At 44.7% G+C, this 17,262-nt stretch overlaps 1 protein-coding gene across 1 annotated transcript in view; it reads right to left on the bottom strand.

The window, feature by feature from the left end:
• Positions 1 to 17,262, bottom strand: part of FBLN2 (fibulin 2) — a 136,871-nt gene that overhangs the window by 80,625 nt on the left and 38,984 nt on the right. Inside the window, 3 exon segments of the mRNA XM_083489174.1 lie at positions 15,563 to 16,935; positions 16,937 to 17,006; positions 17,009 to 17,044. Of these exon segments, the coding sequence (XP_083345300.1) occupies positions 15,563 to 16,935; positions 16,937 to 17,006; positions 17,009 to 17,044 (1,479 nt within the window).

Below are 17,262 nucleotides of genomic sequence, written 5' to 3'. Positions count from 1 at the left end.
TTTCCAAGCCTGGGGTCCAAGAGCCTAACTCACAGCTGCCACTGCTGCCTACCCAGGCCCCAGTCTGACCACTAATCAGCTGCCTAGTCATGTGGTCAGGAGCCACTGGAGCACATGACAACCAGGAAGGGCAGCAGCTGCAACTTCAGTTTGCTCAAGGGATAAATCGTCTCCGGGATAGGGGCCCCACCCTCACTTCCTGGTGGGAGTCATCTTTCATCAATCATCCACTGCCCGGTGAGCTCTGCAGTGCTCTACTGTTCTCCTGTCCACACACACCCTCCCTTCCCTTGTCGCTTGCCTTTGTCTGGCATGCCCAGAAATAAAGACAGCTTGCCACTGGAACTGAAAATGCCACTATGCAATGCTCTGACCTGCCAATGGGCTTGCTGCTGTTTTTGTGTGCCGCTTTTATTTGAAGAGACATATTATTGCAACAAGATCAAATGAGATGAGATGGTGATGTTGCTGGGAAATTAAAGGCTGTCTGCGGTGATTTATTAGCAATTTGGGCCAATGGAGAAGTGGGGAGAGGGTGGAATGTTGCTTGGCATTTTAAAGACTTGGGGGTGGGGAGCAGTGGAATTAATCTTATTGAATTTCTCATCTTTCATCCCCTCTGCACTCTTAGAAAAATAATGTGTGTCATGAGAAATAAACATTTTAAAGGAAGGGGGCTAGAAAGGAGGAAAGATGGCCTAAATACAGTTTAATATTTTGAGATGTTTTAACTCGAATCTGTTCAAGTGTGTGGATAAGATTATCCATTCCTCAACCTTTAGCCCTAATTTAGACTACAGCCACTTACCTGGGAGTGAGCCCCATTGAACTCAATTGGACTTCTGATTTTATGCTAATGTGATACAAAATTGTGCCCTATAGGTTTGTGCCCATAGGAGCCAACTCCTAGAGGCTGACAGCCCCCCAATAAAATATTCAACACCCCCCAAGTTGATGAGCATTGTTATTCAAATGGTGTGCATGCACTGCATCATGTGATCAATTATGTGGGAAGGGCTTACCTGCCCCCCCCCCTATTTCATTCAACTTGGCAACCCTGTTTTTGCCCCTTAGTATTTTAAGTACGTACCTAGCAACAGTCTTGGTGCAGCTTGTCTATATACGTGGGTGGTGTCTATAGAGGTTTAAATCACCAGTAGGGAATTTCAGACCCAGGGACCTTATATGGCCCTCCAGCCCTCTTAATCTGGCCCTTGGGACTCTCAACAGACCATAATAACTCTCACACCACATCCGTCACCAACCGGGCCAAAACCCTCTGGGGGGACTTTTGCCTAGCTAGAGCGTGTTTTAAAACTAAGATAATGCCTTTTGCCTGCCTGAATAGAGAGACTGGGATGTTTGTAGAAACCTCTTACATTCACATGGCTAGAATTTAGCCTACTGTGTAGAGCAGTGTTTCCCAACCGGTGTTCCGCGGCACACGAGTGTGCCGTGAGACATCGGCTGGTGTGCCGCGAGATGCCTGGAGGGAGGCGGGCGAGTCGGGCGGCGAGAGGCGGGGCGGCGGCGGCGAGGAGAGGCCGCGCCTCCTGCTGCTGCCTGGCGCTCCTCCTCGCAGCCGGCAGCGCTGCCTGGGCGCCTCCACGCGACTCTGCCTCGCTGGGTTTGGTCTCCCAGCAGAGACGGGTCACACGCGCCCCTCCCTCCCTCCCTCAGCCTGCGCGGAGGGAGAGCCAGAGAGAGGCATCGCTCCTGCGCTCCGAGGCGGATTGAGCGCAGCTGAGAGGAGCTGCCGAGGGAAAACACTTTCACTTTTGTGCGTCCCTCCCGGCGTGACGCTGCGCGCTGACGTCACGGGGCGGGGCTTTAATGGTGGTGTGCCGCGAGATTTTTTTTCAGTAAACAGGTGTGCCGTTGCCCAAAAACGTTTGGGAAACACTGGTGTAGAGGTACAGGCTACATACATTGCTCTGCAAAACTTTGCCTCTGGCCCTTCCAGCAATGGTCGATGGTCTCAGAAGACTATCTGCAAGCAAACGGGGCCCTAGAGATGAAATAAATATTCCCTACCACAGATTTAGATTAATGTATGGAGCCAGACACAGAACCAACAGATATGACCCATCCCACCTCATTTTCCTAGATTACAACATGTAAAGTTTAAACTAGGAAACCAGACCCTATTCGAACAAGTCTGCACAATTTTATAAATGACAATGGTTTATTAACATGGCACCCGCACAAAGTCCTGGCCATTGTTAGTACAAAGAGTAACAGTCACTTTTAATGTTGAAGGAGCCTCAAACCATCACTGGCTTCCATTTCAGAAACTCTCTTATTTTGGGATCTTAAGGACTTCAAATTATCACTCTCAAATTAGCTTGCTGCACAAATTAAAGTAATTTACCAAAAAAAAAAAAGTTCCTAAGCATTATACAACTAAATATACCACTTAAAGTCATGCTTGGGGGCAGAAAGTTTCCCTCCAACCTAATTAAGTTTCAAGTTTCAATTTGAAAAAGAAAATAGGAAAAGCCTTAAAACATGGAAATTCTTTGTCATTCCTGTTTGTGGTTTCTGCAGTCACAATGCAAAATACACAGCCAAGTTTGAGCTCTTGAGTCTTTGCCATTTTATATGTAACATAATTCAATAACGAAAGGCTCAAAGCATGCACTCCACAATCAACGATAAAAAAAATGCCCTACAAACAATGGTTCCTCAGGAGTTTTTGACAAAGGCAGGAAGGGGTCAACATGCTATAGAGGTTTGCTGTTTGGAATGATAACGTAATGACTTCTATCTCTCCAAAGAGCATTGGCTAAGAGCCATACGTGGCACCGGAGGGGGCGACAACTCATCTTGGAGAAAGCAGACAGTCTGGTGATAGTCAATGAAATACAAAGTCTTTCCCCCACCTGAAAGCCTTTGTAAAACCATCAGATACTTTTGGCTTGCCATTTAAGAATCCCTCAAGAGGTAAGAGATATTGTCCATGGCAAGATCCAGCCTATTTTGTTCAGGAGTGAGCATGTGTTACACAGTTCCTGGCCTGAGCTATGTGCACTCAAATCTCATTTGTTCGATGAAACACAACCATGCATTATTGGCTACACAACTGCAGCTGTGGAACTGCATTTCCCAGTGTTTGGGGGAAGAAATAATAACAGTTCAGCTCCCTCCCACTATGGGTTTAAATGCTGAAGGTGTAGTCCTGCTATCGGTTTGGCACAATTCCACAAATTCCTAGGCACAGGATTTCAGCCTTGGTATAGATGTGGTATGGCTTTTATCCACCACATGAATAAGCACTGAATCGATTTTTTAAAAAACAAAAACAAAAACATAGTCATGCAGGAGTAAATATTTTACATAATGTCTTCCTGCCAGTATTATGTTTGGTTTTGCTGGAAGAGTTTTTGACAGCGGGTGGTTAATTAAATTAAACATCTCCTTTACTGAGGGATTGTCTATGTTCCATCTCTAAATTGATTGCCATCCACAAACAAAACAAAAGGCACCCAGAAAGGCATTTCCCGCATTCATAGTATATTCTTTTCCCATATAGTCTATCCAAGTCTCATACTGAACATATTTCAGGAGTAATGGAAGACGTGTCTGTCGTGCTGTGTGGGTACTCTATACCAGCACAGGGAGTGGGATGGTCAGAGATATGCAAGGACTGCATTTCAACTCTTGCAGACATTTGTGGGAATCAATTTTTATTTTATTTTTCATTTTCACTCTTTCTGATACAGGGGAAATATACTGATGCAATGTGTGGATGAGCTCTATGAACCATGGAACACATTCACGCATCCCAATAAACCATACATACATACATACACCATGGCTTTCTGTGAATGGACAGCATGCTAGTTAATTCTGGTGATTCAACTCCATCCTTTTGCTCCTGGAGCCAGTAGCAACTAACCACGGACTTTGGCTTACTGCAACATGCAAACCAGTGCTCACACTTTGTTTGGTGATGGGGAAGAGTTTTGCTTTGCACTTTCAAAGTGCAGATTGGGATAAAGAACAGGCCCTGGTTTGCACATTGAGGTTCTCAATTTGTTGTGTGCAGCTCCAGAAAGGATGGAGTAAAACGGGTAATTTGGCAGAGGTTTTGCATGCTGCCAGGGTAGGCCATTTCTTTATGGCTCACCATGATGTGCAACCAGTATTTTCTTCCATTGTAATGAATGCAATTCAAGTAAAATTAGTTGGTTGCTTTTAAGATTGTTCCAAGTACACGCAATCCTAAATTAAAGCAATATAACCAAGCAGAGTAAACAAGTTCTGCTGATCAAACCAAACAAACAAACACCCATTGTCTTGTGGGAAAACATATAGGAAATGATGGGAAAGCTGTAATAAAACTTGAGAACAATTCTTCTAAGCTGTTCTATCTTCTCAACTTTGTTCATGACTTTTTTAGGATGGAGAAAGAGGACATATGGCATGGCAATAATTACCCCTTTTTATTACTCTTGTGACACTTACAAGGTTGGAGCAATACTAATGCACCAAGCAAGGAACTGAATAAAGCCAAAGTCAGTCTTGCCTCCCACCCTTTTGGTTGTAAACGTGCTCAAGTAATTTATGCCTTCTGAGCTGAGTAGCTACTTGTACTTCACTCTGAATGTTCCCAACAAATCCTCATGGAATGTACTAATTAGCATTTTTTCCTTCTGGGAACAGCAGAAAGGCTAATGTATTGCTGGGGTGGAAAGGATGGGTCTGAATATAGGCAAAACAGAAGTATTTAAAATGTTTCCACGAGTGATACAGCAACACAGACAAGAATTTGAAGAAAGAAAGAAAGAAAGAAAGAAAGAAAGAAAGAAAGAAAGAAAGAAAGAAAGAAAGAAAGTTCTCTTAGAAGGTAGAGCAGTAGAAAACAAAGCAATCAAACTGTCAGGATATACGATGGCAGCCCCATGCTCTAAGCATTGCCCTTTCTAGGTAGACATATCTTCCAGGAATGTAACACAGCAAAGCTCACCTACCCAAACACGGCCACCAAGGCATGGAGGTGAAACTGGGCACAGCTTGGAAGAAAAGAGGGAGATGGAAATATTGGGAAGGAGTAGAAATAAGATTAGCTGGAGGAAGCAGATGGAGTGTTTTGTTTTTTCCTTTGTTTTAAAAATTGTAGCATTGATGGGGAGCATTCTTTCTAACCCAGGACTTTGGGGATGGCAGGATCTGGAGTTAAATGTGCCCCTCATGCACACATTGGTTTCCTTTTTACTTTTCCCATAAAAGTCAATGATCTTGTATTTACTGGATGGATCTGTATGGAGAAAGGGAGAGGGCCTGCCAATTACAAGGACCATAACTATAGGAATTCATACCTTCAACAAATCACACATGTTCTCTGCTTACATCTATGGCCATAGCTAAAGAACATTTTGAAAACCTAGAGGTACACCATGTCATAAGGATCTGTAAGCAAAGAATAGTTGATTTAAGCAATCTGCAAGGTTCATGTGAACCTGGCCAAATACCAAGCCAAGAACACTACCAAATGGGGGAAAATATTTTGTTGGTAAATAGGTCAAAATCAACTAGATCCTTGGTACTAAAAAGTCAGTCCATTTGCCTTCCTGAAGAACAAGACATAGTTTTCCTCATCTAACATAACTTTCTGTTTCTAGCTGCATGTTCATATCCTTTTTGCACTGAGAACTAGTGAGGCTGACAAAGTTTTGCAATAGTTAGGCTCCTAATATGAATGTTGTTGATTTGCAAAGTTGGCCTTCAGTATAAGGGTGATCAGTTCTGTCCTAAACTCAGTTCCTTTTTACCTAAGCCGTGAAAGAACTCTCCACCTGTCTCCCACATAAAGGACTTTGTGGTGCAGAAAAGAAGGAGCTTTCTCTCTTTTGCTGTCTTTCTTGCACCCTTCCTCATCTTCTCATCCCTGGGGTGAGAAACATCATTAATGAAGAGATGCATGCTCTAGCAAATGTAGCTTTCACATGGTTCTTAAAATATGTCAGGCATCCTGCAAAGACCACATTTCCCAGGAAGGTACCACACTGTCCCACTGGCTTTTTTTAAAAAAATCACAGCCGTGGGAGTGGGATAGGGACTGCAACCTTTGCCCCTTAAGCTCAGGTGGGATAGGGAGAGAAGGACATGTATCAGGAGGAAAATGAAGAAGGGAGCTACAGGAAGCACTGAGCAGCCACCACTGGATGCTACTACCTACAGTTGCAGGGTAAGACAGTCAGGGTGGGCAGGATGGTTGGAGGAAAATGCATTCAAATCTCATGCAAAAGTAAAACAACTCAGGCATGTTGCAGTGCTTGCCTAACAACCTCCCCCCCCCCCCGACTGACAACCCTGGGAGACAATACTTATTTTTAGACAGTCTTTATAAAGCCACTGTGGGGTGTCTCTTCTCAGCTCCTTAAGTCATGCCACAGGCTCTTGTCATCTTGCTTCTTTTTCTGACTTGCCTGCCTCCCAGAATAAGAGAGATCAGATGTATTTGTTTTGGAGCAGCCAAATCCTTGAGATGAGGAGGTTTGTATAGGTCACCAGGAAACTTTGCTGTCACTTATAGCTAGCTATAGGTAAAGGTAAAGGGACCCCTGACCATTAGGTCCAGTCATGGCCAACTCTGAGGTTGCGGCGCTAATCTCGCTTTATATGCCGAGGGAGCCGGCGTACAGATTCCGGGTCATGTGGCCAGCATGACTAAGCTGCTTCTGGTGAACCAGAACAGCGCATGGAAATGCCATTTACCTTCCCGTCGGAGTGGTACCTATTTATCTACTTGCACTTTGACGTGCTTTTGAACTGCTAGGTTGGCAAGAGCAGGGACCAAGGAATGGGAGCTCACCCCATCATGGGGATTCGAACCGCTGACCTTCTGATCGGCAAGTCCTAGGCTCAGTGGTTTAACCCACAGCGCCACCCTTGTCCATAGCTAGCTATAATCTTGCCCAAATCTACTTTGCATGTGTATTTAAGAGTCTAAATGTATATTTTATGGAAAACAACCTTTGGTACTTTTTTGTCATCTATGGGTTTTGGTGGGGCAGGGATGGTATCTCAATGTTATCTTTGGCTAATGTGTGAGTGTGACATAAAACATGGGTTTTATGTTGAGATCTTGCATTTCCTTTCATCGCTGGTACCTGGCCTAAGGGAAGAGTTGTAGCTCAAGGACAGAGCATCCACTTTACAATCAGATGGTCCCTAGTACAATCCCAGCCTGAAACCTTGGAGAACTATTGTCAGTCATACTGTATTGATAATACTGCACTAGATGGACCACTGATTTGACTCAGTAATAGGCAACTTCCAATGCTCCTTTTTCCAAGGGCAACCCTTTAGCTAGGATGTGGCAGGTGGTCACCAGGTTCTTTCGCCCTTCCTTGCTACAAGCATTGGCACTGATTCCATTGGGTGTCATCCATCAATGGCAGCTTCGCCACTGACTTCGCTGGAATGCAGATCATCCCCATTATCTTCAGAACTTCTTGCTTTGATTTGTCTCTATTGTCTCAGATCAGCCCACCTGAACAAACAAAGGGCAATTTGCATTCACTGCTTTGGGTGATTAGCTTCCTGCATTGCTTGAAAGTTTGCATTGTGTTTGCCTTTTCTGAGTGTTACTTCAATCATTATCTCTTAACTTATTCCGTGCCCATCAGTGTTATTCTTTCCAGAGATATAATACAGTGTGCTTTTACCATACTAAAATACCAAATTAAAAGAAAAATGGAAATTGAGGAAACGAAAAGAGGGAGGGGAAACCCAAGCTACATTATGTTATGGTGTGACACGCTACAGGTTAAAAGCTCACATGATTCAGAAGATGAAAACTGAATACCAAAGCGGAGACATTAAAAAAAAAAACTTAAGTAGTAAAGCCAGTTGTTTAACCAAAGGCATGAAGGAATCAACCACATCTGAATTATTATTATCATTATTTGCCAGGAAACTTAATAATAAGAACAGAAAGATCAGCATTGCTTCCCACTTTAGGAGAAATAGAATCATCTGTTTGAACCTTTGCAAAGTTTCTGCTGTGAAAAGAGTCTCCTCATGCATGCATGCATACTTATACAACTTATCTTTATATATTTATGTAGATTAGCTCTTTTGTAAACTTTCAATACATGCATGGATTTTTCAAGCTCTATAAACAAGAATAAAATTACAGAAACAGATAAGTGTGTGCAGAGACCAGTCATGCAACATTTAAAACTCCACCAAGGGCAATCCTAGCCATGTCTACCCAAAAGCAAGTTGTACTCCACAGCGGCGTAGCGTGGGTTGTCAGCACCCGGGGCAAGGCAAGTAATTTGCGCCCCCTAACCCGGGGCAAGGCAAGTAATTTGCGCCCCTAACCCCTAACCTGCCGCCGCTGCCAGCTTCTTGCTGCTGCCTGGGCCGGGTATTCACAGTTCTACAAATCTTTGGCGCTGGCTTGCTCCATTAGTTTAACTTGGGGGGGGGGTGAGAGAGAGATTGCAATCGTGCTATGTGCACCGAGAGGGGGGGCACGGTTGTAACGCAGTGGGGGGGGGGGAGAGAAGAAGAGAAACTAGCAGGAGAACCTTGATTTCCCTCTGCAGCTCTGTGGGGAAGGAGGGCGCAGACTGGGCTCCTTCCTCGCCACAAGATCCCTCGGCTGGCCGGGGCCGCGCTCCCCTCTCCCGGCCGGCAGCGCCTGCAAAGGCTGTGGGTTCCGCTGCTCCTCCGTCTCTCTTTCCACTGGTAGCGAGAGCGGGTGGGAGGGGGCCACCCGGGAGCCGGAAATGGGTGCCAAATAAGGAGAGCGGGGGCCTGGATCCTGGCCTTGTTTGGCGCTTCCCCTCTGCCGGTCACCCAGCCAAGCCCGCGGCGGCGGCGAGGCGATGCCCGCGCAGGGGGGCGCCCACCCCTCGGCCCCCGCCCGGCACTGCCGCCCCAGCACCTGCCCGCTCCTCCCAAGGGGCCTCCTCTCCCTCCCGCCTCTTCGCAGCAGTCCTCGCGGGGCGGACAGGCTCGACTCTCCCCTCCCTCTTGCGCCCCATCCCGCGCCCGATCCTGGCCAGGCTCCGGCTCCGGACCTCCTTGCTAGCGCCTGCTACTCCCCCTGGTCACCCAGCCCGACCCCTCCTCCCAAAGGAGCTGAGCCCCGAGGCTCTTCGGCGACTCTGGAGGTGGCGAGTGCGCCCCCCCAGATGTTGCGCCCGGTGCGGCTGGCACCCCTGGCACCCCCCACGCTACGCCACTGGTACTCCATTAAATAACCCTTAAAAGTGGTATACTGTATATGCATAAGCAACACAACCTGACGTATACATGATAAATCATACTGGGTTGCACAGAACTGCAGCTAGGGCAAATGGCCGACCCTGATGTCCTCTCATAGAATCAAAAGCAGGAAGGGACCAGCAGGGTCATCTAGTCCAACCCCCACAATACAAGAATCTTTTGCCCAATGTGGAGCTCAAATCCATGACCCTCTTAAGAATCTCAGGCTCTACCGACTGAACTATCCCATACTGATACAGCTTATACTCATGATATTAATAAGATTTAACAGAAGTTCAGTTATTAGGTGATTTAAATTTATATTTACATTTATATATCCCACCTTTCCTCCAAGGTGGCAGGCGTCCTTCTCTCTCCCCTGCCCACTCCAACCTCCATTTTATTTTCACAACAACCCTGTGAGATAGTTTAGGCTGAGAGACAGTGGGTGGATCCAGACATGTCAACGAAGCGATTCAGTTAAACGCGTTGTAAGCTCATACAGGAAAATCCGGTAGAGAAAGATGGGACTCCACAGCGCTATCTGGTGTCACAGTGTTGTATCGCATATACAACACATATAAAATGCTTTTTCTTTACCAATACAGCAGAGTCCAGTGACTGGCCCTAGGTCCCCCAGTGAACTTCTTGTCTGAGTGGAGCTATGACTCCTGATTTCTCAGAATCTTCTCTGACACTAATGACTACACCACACTGTGCTCTGTGGTTGCTAATACATTTCCATCGCAAACCTTTGAGCTGAAAAATGTATCCACCCATTAAACGTCTGTGAACCTGAGAAATTTCAAAGCCCCCTGCATGGTTGTATTGTCATCAGAATTATTAAACAGACCACCTTCTTCACTGACTTTAGAAACCATTAATTTAGAAGTGGCTAATTAATTTCACCTTGCTTAAACCAACAGAGAGAAAGAGAGAGCTTAACAACTGCCCTCTTTAAAACAATTATCTCATTGCTTTTGGTCAGTGAGTAACTGTGGGTTTCTGGAAGGCACTGGAAGGCAATTCCAGCATCTGCACTAACTTTCACATTAGATGTGGTCTTAACAATCCCATTCCCCCCCCCCATTCCCAGCTTGTCAATTTTCTTTCAAACTCACCACTCATACTAGCTCAAGGAGTTACCAAGGAAAAAACCCTCAACATGTGTGTTTAATCATGAAACACATATGGATGCACTCATATGAGTCACTATTACCCCCAATTAAAGCGACTATCATTACCAGGCAGTAATTTGGTCCCACTCCCAACAATGACAGAAGACATTCCTAATTATGAGATGCTTTTTTAGATCCTTTGCAGTCTGCTTGTTTTAAAAGTGTGTCAATATCACCTATTTTCAAAGGGAAAATGGAAAACAAATGCCTTGATTCCTGTCATTTGTGCAGCTCTGATCATTGGTCTTTTGCAGTTGCTGCACTAGTTTCATGTCTATCTGAATAAGAAGGGTTACGTACAAAGTCTAGCCATAGCTATCCATGCTCTGCTAGTGGCCCATTTAGACTACGGTATGGGACTGCCCTTGAGGATTGCCCAGAATTTTCAAGATTGCTGCTGTTGATACAATTTTAACTGGAATGGGATGGTGAGAGCATATCTCACCAGTTTTGCTGGCTGCTGGTTCACTACTAAGCATGGTTTAAAGTGCTGATGTTCAAATATAAAGTCTTCTCTGGCTAAGGGCCAAACCTGGATCCTGTAGTCCATGGTTTTGAAGAAGTGTTGCCATATTTCAAAAAGTTGAGATTTTTTTTAAAAAAAAAACCAAAACAAAAAAACCCCACTGAATTCTGAAAATTCCGCCTCTACGCTATTTTCAATGGGCAAATCCCAATATATCTGGGAAATTCTGGACGTATGGCAGCCCTACACTTGTCTCCATGCAGTACACTGTTAACGGAGGTCAGCCAATCGTATAGGAATATAGAAAGCTGCCTTATATCTAGGCCTCAGGTGACACAATTGATTTGTGCATCTGGCTGGTAGCCAGAAGGCTGGTGGTTTGAGCCCACCCAGGGAAGGCTGTGAGGAGGATTCCTTCATTCCAGGGGATTGGACTAGATGACTCTCAGTGTCCCCTCAAACTATACAGTTCTATGATTCTAAGGCAGACCACCAGTCCATCTAGCTCAATATTATCTATTCCAATCTGTGTCTATACCAAGATTTTAGACAGGGGACATTCCTAGCCCCAGGATTTGAACCTGGAACCTTCTGTATGCAAGGCTGATGTTCTACCACCAAACTTTTGTCCTCCTACCTTCATCTACAGAACTTTAAAATGGGGTGATGGTCCTCCACTGTTGTGTTTTCAGCACCCAATATTCTATTTAGCTATCATGGCTGGCAGGACCCATGTAAGTAGAATACAGATGAAGGATAGCTTTATGACTAAGTTTGAGTGTATAGAACTGACAGAAAACATGATAGCTTGATCGGTTAGGTGGGACTTACAGAACTCCCACTTTTTCAGGCACTGGCAACCTCCGCCTTCCTTTTAAAAAAACATATGGTTCAAGTCTATGGTTTAGAAAATTTGCTGGTGCTGTCACAAAACCTATCCAGTCTGTGTCAGCAAAAGTAATATCCACAAAACATCACCAGATACTTTTCAAATGATGCCAAAATTAGTCATCGCGGCTACCTTGGAGCCATGATTGTAATATAATGGAGGAAACGGAAAGAGTTGAATGACTTAGTTCTAGCGCTCAGAGCTATTTCAAGATCCTGTAAATGTGAGAGTGGTAATGGATGTTTTCAGTGCCAGAAAGTGCATCCATTTCTTCCTAATGTACCAATTTATATTTCTTGGTGAACTTTAGATTCACTGAGATTTGCTAACACTTTATACCCAACTACATTTGCTGTTTTCCTTTCGTGCTATCCAGAAAAATAACCATGTGTTTACTTTGGTTAATGCAGTCACTCCAGAACTGCGCTACTATGTCTAAGTGGAAAAGCCATGTGTGTATCTTACACCCACTATGAACCTCTATGAGATACCCATCAGGCAGAGGCCTAGTTCACATAAATCCCCCCACTTTTTTGTGGGTCAAGAATAACATGAACCAGGCCCCTTGCACACTTAGGTATACGTGACTGTAGGCAGGCTGCTTCACTTGGGGGGCTGTGTGGCAGCAGGGAGGGCTTTACACTGTTCATCACATGGCAGTGCTGCTTAAGACTGAGTGTATACATACTGTGCGTATGAAAGAAACACCTTTTTAACATGCTGATGACGAAACAGTGCTGTAGAAGAAGTTTTCATGGTAAAGACTAAACAAAACTACCCCCCAAATCAAGTCAGATGCTGACATGCAGTTCTATGCACAGCTGCCCTGTGTGGTGAGCCAGAAGGGTTACAGACCAGAGAGTGTCTCCCTGGGGCAGGAGTAGCCAATTTGGTGCCCTCCAGTTGTCCATGGAGTACAGCTCCCATCATCCTTGACCATGTTGGCTGGGGTTGATGAGAGTTGCAGGCCAACAAAACATCTGAAGGGCACCAGGTTGGCTGCACCTAGCCAAGGAAGAAAGCATCTCAAGGTGCTGGAGTAACAGGCTTGCCACTGATTTCTTTGCCGGAAAGAGGCTATAAAGCAGGGGTCAGCAAACTTTTTCAGCAGGGGGCTGGTCCACTGTCCCTCAGACCTTGTGGGGGGCTGGACTATATTGGGGGGGGGAATGAACGAATTCCTATGCCCCACAAATAACCCAGAGATGCATTTTGAATAAAAGGACACATTCTACTCATGTAAAAACACACTGATTCCCAGACCGTCCGTGGGCCGAATTTCGAAGGCGATTGGGCCGCATCCGGCCCCTGGGCTTTAGTTTGCCTACCCATGCTATAGAGACTTCCTGTTTAGGCTGGGGCTTTGCTTAGACAACAGTAGTCTATATTATGCCTGTCTAGTTCTGACTCTCAACTTGTTCTACTGCTCTGAATTCTCATCTCTGATCTTCTGCTTGACTCTTGGTTCCTGACCTCTACTCAGTGGCCAACTATGCCTCAACCCCGATGATTTCCTTCTCCATGTCTCCTCCTGCTCCTCCCCTCCCCTGGAAACATCAAAGTAATGTCTGACATGATGTCATCATGCTATACCCCATCCCCTCATGCTACATTGGATGCTGCTTGCAGGGGTAGGGACACTCCCAGTGTTGTGACATGCCATCATGTCTTTTATAATAGCACAGGTTCTTGAGGGGAATGAGAAGTACAGGACAAACAAGGCTGCTGCTTTGGTGGCAATAACATGTTCCAAACTATATCTAGTTCCAACCTTAGTTGGATACAAACCTGATTCTTTACTTTCCTTTACTTGCGTGCGTTGATTTCCAGTAAGTCGTTAAGTGGCAACTTCCCAACTTTAACACCAGCCAGAAATACAACCCATTTACTGTACAAATGAATGCATTTTATCTTTTTGGCACTAGGCTATTTGACCTAGTTCAGGATATTATTTTACCACAGTTTGGAACATATAAGGTCTCCGTCTGATTAGGGTGGCAATCGTGACTGATTAAGTCAGCATTGGCAACAAAACAAATGAGAAACACAAGCATGGGGACTCTCAGATTGGCAGGAAAGGGAGAGGCAGACGTCCCAATCTTTAGATCATGGATATGGTTTATTTTGGACAAGAGCCATTGTGATCTGATCTCAGTTCTCATCTTATCAGAGTGGGAACAGGAAGGGATCACTTTATGGCTTATTGTTACTGTGAAGAAATGCAACGCAAAGTCAAGCCTCCAAAATAATCAGGGCTTCCTGGACGTTTTTCAGATATTAAATGTGGGTACAAATAAACATGGTAGTGTGCTTATTAAGAAATATGTTAATGCCATGATAAAGGTGACATAAAGTCTGACAGAAAATGAACCTGAACTGTGTCACATATTGGTCACTAGTCACATCAGTGGCCTTAGCTTTCACTACTCTAAGGAAAATTAGATTACCGTGGATTACCACTGATAAATTATTTTTGCAGTTCCACAAAGTATTCTATAGCACAGACGTATGTATATGCACTTTACTTTATTCAAATGCACTGGGTGGAGGTTACCTACAGCCGTATCAGTAACAGATCGTCATCAGTGCACAGTCATGTAGTAATAAGGCAACCTTTACCTCTTTTCTACTTTGCCACACTTCATATCACTAACAAAAGGAAATACCCACCAGCTCATGGCTAGATGCTACAGATAACAGGGAGTTTTGTGTGTACTATGGTAAGCCACTACGGCAAATGGTCATTTTGACTGACACACTGTAGAGGCTAATCACAAAACATTGTAACCACTTAGAATTGCAACCATTTAGCTAACATTCATTACCGGTAACAAATAGCTCATGAACAGATCTGCATATCTGTCAGATACTCCCTCTACACAGTTCATGAGAAATTGTGTTATATATTGAGAGGATATCCCATAATGCATAGAAATGTCACAACAGATAGTATGTTCCAAATTCAACAGTATATGGAGATTGATTTAACTTTCTATAAGCAACTTGCTTGTCACTAGGTTTACTAGCAACATTATTTTTAAAAGGCCATCATTTAGCATTTTGACCAGATATTTATAACCAGGTGAATAGTTTCTCAGACTGAACATCTCTAGAACTATAGATAGCACTGGCCAGATTCCATGCAACAGTATGGCTAACCTATGGCCCTACAGATGTTGGTGGCTCCAATTCCCATCAGTCCCAGTCAGCATAAGCAGTGGTCAAGGGTAGATGGGACTTGTAGTCAAACCTCCAACCTCTGGAGGGCCACATATTAGCAACCTCTATGGTAAGACATAAGCCATGGTTTACTGTACATCATGCTCAGGGACCAAATGTGCCCCACCATGCCTCACTATCCAGCCATCAGGACTCTGCCCAGGCCATACCCCACTCATAGGCCATACTCTGCACCCTCCTCTGGTGGTTTTACTAGGATGATGTGTGAACTGGGCCACTGTGAACAATCTATGAAGGAAATTAGAGTGGATAGGAATACAATAATGAAAGTTCTACAAAAACAAACAATTATTCATGCTTGTTTTTTTAAATATATATATAATGCAGACGTTAAACTTCTCACTCTGAGAAATAGTTCTAATAAAACAATAGGCCACAATGGAACAAAGACTTGACCATTGATTGAGGCCACTCACTGAGAACTGAGTCGATAGTTTTGAAGATTAGAGCTATGTTTGACATCATACAAGGCAGGCAAAACCAATATTCTGCTCTATTTCTTTTGAAACATTTAATGTTATGAATACAAAATCTGATTTATCGGTTTTGAATACAAAATCTTACCTTCTGATAACTTGGGGGAAGTCTGAACAGAGTTGGGATCTATGTCCTCTTCAGATGTGTAATGATAAAGAGTCTGAGGCTGCTTTAAGGATATCCTATTGTTGTCTTCTTTCAGTGCAATGGGAGATGGTTCTGTTGGATTGAACTTGACCTTGGGGAACTTAATTTCCTCATTTTTCTCCTGCAAAGAGTTTAGCCCATGCGATTGAGTCATATTGGACTCTTGTAAGACCAACAACCTGTTTTCTTTCTGCTTGTTGTCTTTCTTCATGTTTAGCTTGATTTTGAAGCGGGCATTTTCTTCTTGCTCATTCCTCTCCCTGTTGGCTGGCTTTCTCCTCTCCACATCTGCCATATTTCTGGGCCTCTCAGTTGTAACCGCAGCTTGTTCCTTTCTAACACTGTTAGCAATGGTTGTTCGATGATGCCTTTGCCGTGCTTTGGGGGTTGATACCGTGCTTGTCGTATAAATCCTTTCCTCACTCTTTTCAGTGGCGCGACTAGTTTCAGGGTACTGCAGAACACGAGCAACTGTGGTTGTGGGTGGCAAAGCTTCTGTCGTTGAAGCAGGGTGAGTTAATGATGGAGGAGTAACACTGCTGCTTGCAAGGTAATCATAATCCTCACTTTGCTCTTGGCCCATGCTCTCTTGCTCTGTATGAGCCGAATAACTGTAGAACTTCTTAGGTGGCTCTACCTGAGTGGTGTCTCCTTCTGGTGCCTCCTGGTCATAACTATAGGAATCATCATAGTGCCGTTCTGGTTCGGTGTCCCCGGTATCGGATGGGCTATGAGGGTTTAATGTGGATTCATTACAGTCTGGGAGCAGGTAGCACATGAGATCCCCTCCCGAATTGGGGCAGTGGCAAACCTTGCACGGAGGCATGTGGAACGTGTGTCCTGCTGCATATTTCTGCTCTTCATGGAGGCAGCCGATTCTCCCGCACTGAGGGCACCCGTCCGCGGGCAGCACCGCATCGATGCAGTTGGGCGGAAGGTCTGGACAGAGCATAAACTGGCAGCTGATTTTGCCGCCCCCTTTGGGACAGGAGCATTCTGTGCTTCCAAAGTCGACATAGTAAGACTGCCCTTCGGGGACCTTGCCGTTGATAAAACCGACATTCACACAGTCATAGTACTGATAGCCTTCACAGGTGCAGCCATGCTGGAGACAAGAGGCGCAGCACTCGTCCGGCTCAAGCACTTCCTCAATGCAATTTTCCAGCTGCTTACACTCCACACCTGTGCAATCCTTCTGAGCTTTGGAGATGCCAATCCAAATAAGCAGCAAGAGGGCTGTGTTCAGTGAGCATAAATGTAGCACTCGGTGCCTATCCATAATCTTCCAAAACAAGTGCGGCAAAAATCCAGCCTTTTATTGGGTTCGTTCTTTCTCTCTCGTGCGTTTCCCCCCTTTGGAATTTCTGCTCACTCAGCTCCTGGTCAGAAATATTTCCCTGGATTCTGTTTTGCAACTAGAGCCTAGGTTTATGAAAGAGAACTTTGTTAAAGGCTATACTCTGCACATATCCTGTTAGACATTAGAGATAGTTTTAAAATGGGATAAAATTCCAACATCTGGAAAGCTACATATAAAATTAATCATAATATCTCATCCAAGCGCTATAGACACCCAATTCCAAGATGCATGTTTTTCATTTCTCTGTCTTTTGCCTCCCCCCACTACCCCTTAAAAAAAA

The sequence above is a fragment of the Podarcis liolepis genome (genome assembly GCF_965112155.1).
Source record: "Podarcis liolepis genome assembly, chromosome: 2".
Taxonomy (NCBI): Eukaryota; Metazoa; Chordata; class Lepidosauria; order Squamata; family Lacertidae; genus Podarcis; species Podarcis liolepis.
This window is presented reverse-complemented; position numbering and strand designations above follow the sequence as displayed.